The sequence below is a fragment of the Parasteatoda tepidariorum genome, chromosome 3 (genome assembly GCF_043381705.1).
Source record: "Parasteatoda tepidariorum isolate YZ-2023 chromosome 3, CAS_Ptep_4.0, whole genome shotgun sequence".
Taxonomy (NCBI): Eukaryota; Metazoa; Arthropoda; class Arachnida; order Araneae; family Theridiidae; genus Parasteatoda; species Parasteatoda tepidariorum.
In genome coordinates, this window is record NC_092206.1 from 39,279,511 (window position 1) to 39,289,782 (window position 10,272).

At 28.7% G+C, this 10,272-nt stretch overlaps 1 protein-coding gene across 1 annotated transcript in view; it reads right to left on the minus strand.

The window, feature by feature from the left end:
* Window positions 1–3,027: 3,027 nt before the first annotated feature.
* LOC107454114 (doublesex- and mab-3-related transcription factor dmd-4) overlaps window positions 3,028–10,272 on the minus strand; it is a 30,783-nt gene continuing 23,538 nt past the window's right edge. The window contains exon 3 of the mRNA XM_043039140.2: window positions 3,028–4,105. Coding sequence (XP_042895074.1) covers window positions 3,396–4,105 — 710 coding nt within the window. The 3' untranslated portion in view covers window positions 3,028–3,395. The remainder of the gene's footprint in view (window positions 4,106–10,272) is intronic.

Here is a 10,272-nt window from a genome sequence, read left to right on the forward strand (position 1 = left end):
TCCATTCATTTTTCTCAAAAAAATTAAAAACTGATAATTCGAAGAAAAAAAAATTAGTTTTCGAATGTGAATTAATACTCTTGAAGTAGTTTAAGGTACTTACATCGAAGTACAACTCCATTTCTCCATTTGCTTCGAATACTAAAGATCTTATATAATATTTTAAATTTTTTATTTATTATTTTTATTTTTTTATATTCATAATTTCGTTTAAAAAACTTAACGTACGTACCTCATATTCTGCCTTTTTTTAAAAAAACTATAGATGAAAAACTAAACGGAGTTCTTAATTTTCATTAAAAAAGGTTACTTCAAAATAACTGAAACATATTAAACAAAATTTTGTAAAGTTTTCGTATGTAGAAAATGTTCTTAGAAAAGCCTTAGACTGTATTTAACGTACTGATTAAATAAAAATATAATTTGTTTCACAATTCTTTCGCATTGAATTTTTAATGGTAAACTAAATAGAGCAGGGGAGAGTGGGGTCAATTGTAACAGGGTACGATTGTAACACAGCAAAAATTTCGAGTGTCGGGTTCTAGATTTGGTTCCTAGGTGGCGCACAAGGTGTATTTAATAAATCTACATGTACACCCCTGATGGCAACCATTTTTATGTACTTTTGAAAGAGTTAGATCACAAAAGATATTTTCACGCCACGCAAGTACTTTTTTTGGTATTAGAATATTATATTGTAACAAAGTAATTTTGTTTAAACAAATAAAAATTAGTAACCGAATATGTAAGTGGACACCTTAATTAACATTTCAATAAAAAAAAGATTAGTTTTGCTAATTAACTAGCATTGTTTTTAACAAATGAAGCTGAAATGGCGTCTTGGGGACAATTGTAACAATAAGTAAAGGGACGATTGTAACAGCTGAAAATAAATAATCTTATGTTTACAAACCATTACTTAACTCTTTAAGAACCACCAATAGTTTCCTATATCATTTATATTATGTTGCATGTGCATTATTTTATTTGTCACCTTTCACAGCATAAATTAAAATTTTTAACCCCTTAAAGTTAAAAGTTTAACCCTTTAGGTCTCTGCTCATTATTATTTTTACTCCTAAAATATCACTACTATTTTGATCAATAAAAAAATATATCACAACTATGATAATATGTATAATTAACTATGTTTTAGTTGAATTTATGAACTGTTACAATTGACCCCGTAAGTGGGGACAATTGTAACAAGTGCACGACTGTCAAACATTGTTAATAACTAATATAATAACATTTAAAATAAGGTATTTATTTTTTTTCTAGTAGAGGATAGTCTACTTTACTCGTCTGTCAATTAATACTAATAATATATTGGATTTTTGTTAGTTAAAAATAGTTAAGTAAAAAATGTTACAATTGACCCCACTCTCCCCTACACCATACTAGATGAAGTACAAAAAGAAATAAATTAAAATTCGTTACTGTTATGAAAAATGAAAATATTAGTAAAATTATTTTACTCGCTAATACTTAGTTGAATAATACAATCACTTGCATCTTAACTTAAAAAAAAAAAGAAATACAAATTACTTGTATTACACTTGTATTTCTTTTTCTTCTCTACAGAGTACCTGCTGCATCTACGCACGAGAATATGCGGAATACTACGTGAAAGTGCAGTACTAAACTAAAAGTACTTTCTAGAATGTTATTTTGTATTGCAAGTGCGAAATACTGTTAGGCATAAAATGTACAGCTGTGCCAAGAAATATACTTAAGTTATGTTATAATAATTCTTTCATATTTTGTCTATTTCATTTAATAATATTTCATTAAATTAAAGCTAATACTATGAAAAGTAGAAGTAATAAATGATAAAAAATAATTAAGATACATCACGCAAGAGCATTTACTAAGAACAGTTCAGAAATTTTAAAAATAATAAAAATAAAACATCCTGGAATATTTTGGAACTATGCAACTGAAAAATTTTTTGTTTCAGATATCAAGAATTATATAAACATAAATAAATGAAAATAATGTTTCATATTAGAGAGTTGAAGAATTCAGTGGGGCATGAGGGGTGGGGGACTATATTTAAGAGAGTCAAAATAATAATAATAATAATAAATTTAATAAAATAAAATGTATAGAACCATCGGAAAACGGTTTATTTGGACTTTGTTGAGTAAATACTAAATATGCTTTCTTATAGCTCACTGCAAAATTCTTTGATATTATATTATATTATATTATATTATATTATATTATATTACATTACATTACATTACATTACATTATATTATATTATATTATATTATATTATATTATATTATATTATATTGTACTAAATGATTAAATGATTATAATTATTTAACTGATTTTAATAATTTGGAATTTTAAAAAAAAATTTCGCTAGTTTACTTTAATATGTAAGGCACGATGTTTCAGTGGTTAAGGTACTAAGCTGTTATTGTGCAGAAGTTGGTCTTAACCTTGGTGATAGCTTGAAGCCTATACAGCTTTTCAGATCGGTAGGTCCAAGAAATACGCTGTCTGAAAATTAAAGTGATCGATGTGGTATTTTCGATGTTAATCACATTACTCTCATTATGCAATTGGTCCGGCGCCGCCCTAGTTGTTTTCAAGATCGTTAAATCTTAGCCTTCATAATTTCCTTGGCTACCAAAATGGCTTGTCTGGAGTCCTTTAATTTTATTTTAACTATAAATATACGCCAAGAGAATTCAAATAAACTATAAATATTTCTCGTTAAATTTATTAATTCTTTGTTTATGAGCAAATGCAGTCTACAGGCTACTTTCTACAAAATGTTTTACCCATATCGAAAAGTGTTTAAATTCTTTTAAATTACTTAGATTTTTTTTCCTTCTGATTTGTGCAAAGATTAAAGGGAGACTATTGATCAGAAATAAGCAGGCATTTTTTATTTCGTAGTTTTGATGTCGGAAAATTTGATATTAGATTTTTAATTGCACTCAAATGAAAAACATTTTAGAAGCTACAATTTGTAATATGATGGATAAATAAAATAAAATTTTCAAAGAATTATATATTAGCATATTTTAATATCCATTTTTATTTACAGTTATTTGACTTCTTTGGTATTTCTATATAATTTACAACATATATACATTATTTCTATACCCAATAACATTATACAGCAAACATTAAATATTTTTACACAATTTCCTGGTATTCTCGTATCTACAAATTTATTGTTAGATTTTATCAAACGCAAAAACATAATTATTTGCAAAATTTTAGTGTTTTTTTTTTCAGAAGCAAGTTATAATTTCTTTTGATTTATTGTAAATAGTTATATACATGATATTATTGTCTTTACTTCAATAGATGCAAAATAAATAAAAAATTTTTAATAAAGTCTTGATGAACTAGAATGTTGCGTTTTTTTATCAGCCGCTTGGACTGCCCGTTTGCCACGATCTATCTGACAAATCTACTGCTTCTTGGGTTCTATTGCATGTTTCCTTTATAAGCTGTTGATCATCAGGAGTTGTGCTCAAGTGGGTATCACTATCAGGCACCAGAGAAAATGTCCGCCTGCACTGTAAGCATCCTGCAGGACAGGGCTGCAGTAGGAGATGCGAGGATTGAGCAAGAGAATATGGTACATAGAGTGATGATTCAGAAAGCCTTGGAACAGATCCAAAAATATTCGTTTCTTCATTAGTTCTTGCTGAAGTTGTTGCATGTGCTGCTGGAGGTGCGAGAGGTGTAAAAGCTGACTTTATAGATCCCAGAGTAAGCCTGGGCATTGGTCTTGGCACAAAAGGCACATCCTGATTGGTTAAAGTGTAACCGTATGAAACTGGTGGGTGAGGTAGGAACATTGCATCATTGGCAGACAGAAAATGTTCAATGGCTTTTACTAAATCACCATTGGTGCCTTGGAGAACAAGTTCCATGACGGTCTTCTTTTGGTTTGGAAAAATTCGATGTAAGATTTCTATTGGACTTAATCTTCCTGGTCTGAAATCTGCTGGAAGTGCTCCAGGACTTGGAAAGTCTGAAGACGGTGGTCGCCCGTTGGATCGGGATTTGCATTTGTTTTGCTCCGGATGGCAAGGTGACGAACCATCCATTTTTTCTAGTGTTACTTTCTCTGAAAAGAAAAGAAGAGTTCTCTATAAATTGAACAATCAACTTCTTCTATAGCTATATAAGATAAATTCTTAAACTGATAGATCATTAAAACTAGCATAATTTTTACACTTACTACCTTGAAATGGTTTGATATGTTTATACCGCAGTACAATTCAAAAAACTACGTAAGTTCTTTACGATTGATTCCGAGAAAAGTGACTTAACTATTTTCCTTCTACTACTAATGTTATGAACACTAAAATACAATTTCAAATGAAAAAAAAAAGATAAAAGAAAACTCGTTCATCTATTTATTTTTTTAATTGCAATATGTAGCTTACCATACGAAGATGCCAAATATATAGAAATCTCAATTTTGAATTTTCTGTCGCTTAAGTTGATTTTTCAATCACACGGCAGTAAAACTTAAAAACATTTGCGTCATATTAACAGGATAGGATGCTTTTCTTACAAAAATATAAAAAAAATCGTAGTACAGTAAGCTCCCAATTGTCGGCGGGTGCATAATCAGCTTTTTTTTTTTCCTTTTTTTTTTTTTAATGATAAGCAGCACATTTAGAATTGAAAGTAAAGTCACTTAGTTAATATGTAGTACATTTGCTATTATGGAGAGTACATTCTGGTTAACATTTAGTCCATTATGGGGCGATACATTCAGTTATCTTTCCATGAATTCGCATATATTTCTTAACTTTTGCTTTTAAATTATATCCATGCGGGAATTTTAATAAAAGTTGTTTTTTCTCCCATTGTATATCTTTTCAATAAACGAAATTCAGAAAAGAATTTTCTTTCTTCTTCTTTTTTTTTATTTTTTATTATCGAAAATATATTGTAGATCATTGGTTAATATTACAATTGTGGTAAGTTATTAATGCACTTAGTTAATATTCACTATGTTTGTAAAATTACCTTTTCATTAATTCGTATGTTTTCATTTTTAACTCGTATTTTTAAATCATGTCCATACTTGAATTATAATAAAGGATGTTTTTTCTCTCATTAGTATCTTTGTTTTCAATAAACGAAATTCAAGGAAGGAAAATCCGTTACCGTATTATCGAAAACATATTGTATACCTTTGACTAATTTTACAAAAATAGTAAGTGTTAAAGCACTAATGCCTCTATCACACGAGAGAAAAATATGTGCAACTGCAAGTGTAACTGCAAGTGTAAGTGCAACTGTAAGTGAAATTCCTCCGTTCGGAGTTGCCGAAAGGGTTGCTTAATTGCCTGAACGGTTGCATGAAATTGGGTTACCATATTTTGTTATTTATCTTTACTTTTGGCTCATATTTAATTTTATCATATGATTCTATTATATCATAGTTTCTCAACGATGTTCGTAAAGATGCTGTAGAATATTGATTGATTTTGATTTAATTTTTTACATTTGTATTTGTGTTAAGTCTTTTCTTCAGCAGGAAATTAAAATTNCTTTTCAATAAACGAAATTCAGAGAAGACATTTTTTTTTCGTACTATCCAATATATATTGTAGATCGTGGGTTAATATTACATGTGTGGTAAGTTATTAATGCACTTAATGAATATTTACTATATTTGTAACGTTACGCTTTCATTAATGCTCATGTTTTCATTTTTAAATCGTGTTTTTAAATCATATCCATTCTTGAATTATAATAAAGGATGTTTTTTTTTTCTCATTAGTTTTTTCGTTTTTAATAAACGAAATTCAATGAAAGAAAATCCTTTACCGTATTATCGAAAACATACTGTATACCTTTGGCTAATTTTACTAAAATAGTAAGTGTTAAAGCACTTTGTTAATATTTAGCACATTTACAAAGTTGTCTCTCTATAAATTCGTACATTTTCACTTTTAACTTTTATTTTTAAATCATACCCGTACGTGAATTCTAATAAAAATTGCTCTTTCCCTCCATTGGATTTTTCTTTTCAGCGAGCGAAATTCCAGGAAGGAAATACCTCGTACGCCTCAACAAAAGTATACTGTATATCGTTAGCTAATTTTACAAATGTGGTAAAAGTTATTCATGCGCTTAGTTAATATTTACTTCGTTTGTTAAGTTACCCCTTCATAAATTCGTATACTTTCCTTTTTTATTTTCGTTTAAACTGCCACATAAAAAAAAATCAATGAATATTGCAAACATGCCCTTAAAAGGCTACTGCTGTAAAAATGTGAAAGCAATTTAAAATTTTAATATCGCACAAATAAGATATCTGGGGAAAATATCTTCAATGAATCTTCGAAATCGAAACCTTGACCAAAAGAATCTTTAGCATTTAAGAGCACTTTTGTAGTAGGGATGACATAACAACAATTCAATGTTATTCAGTTGCAACAACATTGTCTGTACTTGTTTCATTAGTCTATATATTTTATTATAAAGAACATTGCCTCGTGTTGAAATAAAAAGAATCATCTTCCGTTATAATTGTTTCACATAGATATAAAAGAGTAAAATATGAACATAAAAGTAAGAAATATAATTTAGACTAATTTACATATTCATTCTATAAAAAATATTTTAAAATATTCTACAGTTTTTAAAAAATACGTTCCCTTCCAATATTAAGTTTACACAGGCAAAATTGATACACAACCTTATAAAATAAAATCTATTTTNTTTAGACTAATTTACATTTTCATTCTATTTCATTAAATAATGATGAAAAAATATTTTAAAATATTCTACAGTTTTTAAAAAATACGTTCCCTTCCAATATTAAGTTTACACAGGCAAAATTGATACACAACCTTATAAAATAAAATCTATTTTAAAAACTGCTAAATTAAATTTATTCTGCCGATTTCGATAAATAAACAGACAAAAATTCTTTTAAGAAAACAGCATCATTTTTCTAATCATTACTTTCGTGATAAAAAAAACCCTCTTTAGAATAAAACTAGACAAAATTTCCATAAAAGTGTTACGGCAAATAGATTCTATTCCAAAAGGAAAGAAACCATCATGAAATCTCTGTTCTAAATCTTTCTCAGCAATCCTTTCGGAATAAAACTTTTGTGGTGGTAACGCAATTACTGTAATTCTTCCGCAAAAGTGACGTGTATTATTTGTACGAGAGCATATATTGAAGAGAGTTTCGCCTTGGCGGTAAAATAAAAAAAAAAGAAAACTAAGAAAGCCAACTAATTCGTTTAGTTCCCGTGTTTGTTAGCTACCGGTCCGTAAGTGGTCTATTCCCGAGTGGCCCAATGTCGATAGGCCGCCAGCAACTCGACTCAATAATCTGATCTGCAGTTACTTTATTTACTTGATACTAGTCGTTGGCTGGGAGGAATGGGAGCTCTTGGGACACACCCTCATCAAAAGGCGTCGATTCATTGATTCTGTTGAAATGGTATGACGGCCCGTTACTTAAGATTTCATGGGATCTGCATTCCATGATTGCAGAATGGAAGAGGGACTAGCTATGATTGGTTGAAATAAATCTTTGTTTTTAAGAAATAATTTATCTGAAGATATTATCTGAATGATTTTAATGCTTGTTAACTATATTTAGGTTATTCAATGCGTGATAATTATTATTCGAGTTTGTTCATGATTTTCTGAGATCTAACTCCTTTGATTGTATAAGTTGCTGCGGAATGTAAAGAATTCTGCTTTCATTGTGTGGAGGGAATGTTGACAAAGCTAATGATTTTACAATTCCTTGGCTGTGTTCGTATTAGTTGCTTCAGAATGGAAAGAATTAAGTTTTCTTTAGGGTTCGTACTCACCAGGAATATCCAGAAAACCCTGAATTGTTGAGAAACGTAATTTTAGCTCAAAACCAGGAATTCTCAGGGAATTTGACACCCTGTCAAATTGATCGATTTCATTCACTTTTAACCGTAATTTGCGCTTCCGCAATGGACAATTAAAAAAAGTCCGTTTTTTTCCGGATCGACCGTCATTAGATGAATCCTCAAGATTCTATTGTTCTTCGTTTCCATAATTTTAAAATTAAAATTCTAACAGTATAGAGTTGTAACTGTATTTTTGAATAAGCATTCTTTTCAATTGGACGAAAATAAGTAAATAAATAAAATAAAATAATAATAATATTGAAAGGAATATGTTAGGGAATAGAGCATTGTCCAAGAGAAATATTAAAAGAACTGTTGGATTAAAAACGGAAGCTTTAAAAATTTAATTATGAAATTAGGATACAAAATAACAATATTTATTATTTTAAGATTTTAAATATTCTTCCAATTTTTCTCATGCAAAATAATTCTTTATTTCCACGTATGACATAACGAAATATACTAAATACCACTATCTCAAAAAAATATCCCAAGCAAAATTTTCAGTTTTTTTGCCCTAAAATACTTCAATAATGTGCCAACGAAATGTTCCCAAAAAAGCATATTCAAACAAAATATGTAATTTATTATTTTCTAAACATTGATTTTATGTAAAGTATGATTTTTTTAATATTATTATTCTTACAGTTTTTGAAAATATTAAAAATATTGGGAGCATTTTTTAATCTCACATGGAGAAAAAAATTCTGGTAAAACTACTGTACTGTATCGCAAAGACATTTCTGGTAAACAGAAATATAATTCTGGTTATGAAAACAAAACATACGGTATTTAAACTATTCTTATGGTAAAAGACTCCTTTCACATTGTAAAGGTTTACCGGAAATTCTGGTTTGCAAAATTATAGTTCTTATTGCCCCACATTCAGTATAAATACAAAACTGAAAAGTAAGTTTAACTGAAAAAAAAAATGGTTTTTGGAGCATGTTCTATAGTATCGTGATAAAATCTCCAAGTTTTATCACATTTACCAAATTTTAACATGCATTCTAAAACAATATTTTAATGTTAGTTTTACCGAAATCATTGCCAAAGAGCTGCAGTAAGGAGTACTGTACTTTTTGGTGCTTTCAAAGAGCTAGAAACACGGTAATTTTTATCATATTCTGGGAGTTATGACCCTGTTTTTCTTTCTCGGTGCATTTTTAATTCATCTTCTTTTAATTTTTAAGTCTCGTTGTGTAGCAAACTAAAGAACCTGCAAATTTTTGTATAGTGTTGAATCAAACTTCCGTGGATATTAGTGACTCACATCATAGGCACAGGCTCCAATAATTTTTTGAAAAAGCTGACATTAATAGGTCACCTTTTAATTTCCATGGCATTTTTATCTTAAAATGATAAATTTATTTAAATTTTTTTTTTAATTTTCTATTTTTTATTAACATTTCATTATGAATTAAATAATGAATCTGAAAATATGATAATTAAGCAAATATTTCTCACATCCTACTTCACTAAAAAGAAAGGACAACATTTCAAAATATATTTACAAAATCAAATGTAAAACATTTAATTCAAAGGTATATTTATTGAACTTTAAGAACAAGACTATTTCTTACTGCAAGGTTAAGAAGAACGACTACAAACGTTTTATAACTTGAATGAAAGTAACTACTGAAACTGTTGTCAATATGTGAACACAATAATTTACACTGAAACCAAAATGCATATAACTCCCAAGCATGTAAAAATGCGAATAGTTTAAATAAAGTATGTGAAACGAGAAATTAAGGGACTTACTTGAGTTCATATCGAAAGAAAAAAAGTTTAAAGTAATCATAAAGCGAATTTTACTCATATTAAACGTACATTATAACATTTATAATATCTACTGGAGAGAAATGACACCATTTAAAAAACATATTTTCAAAATCAAGTGAAAAGCATTTAATCTAAATGTATAGGGGAGAGTGGGATCAATTGTAACAGGGTACTATTGTAACAGAGCAAATATTTCGAGTGTTGCGTTCTAGATTAGGTTCCAAGGTGGTGCACAAGGTGTATTTAATAAATCTACATGTACACCCCTGCTGGCAACCATTTTTATGTACTTTTGAAAGAGTTACATCACAAAAGATATTTTCACTCTAAGTAAGTACTTTTTTTTGGTATTAGAATATTATATTCTAACAAAGTAATTTTGTTTAAACAAATAAAAATTATTAACCGAATATGTAAGTGGACACCTTAATTAACATTTCAGAAAAAAAAGATTAGTTTTGTTCATTAACTAGCATTTTTTTTAGCACATGAAGCTGAAATGGCGTCTTGGGGACGATTGTAACAATAAGTAAAGGGACGATTGTAACAGCTGAAAACATATAATCTTAAATTCTCGATT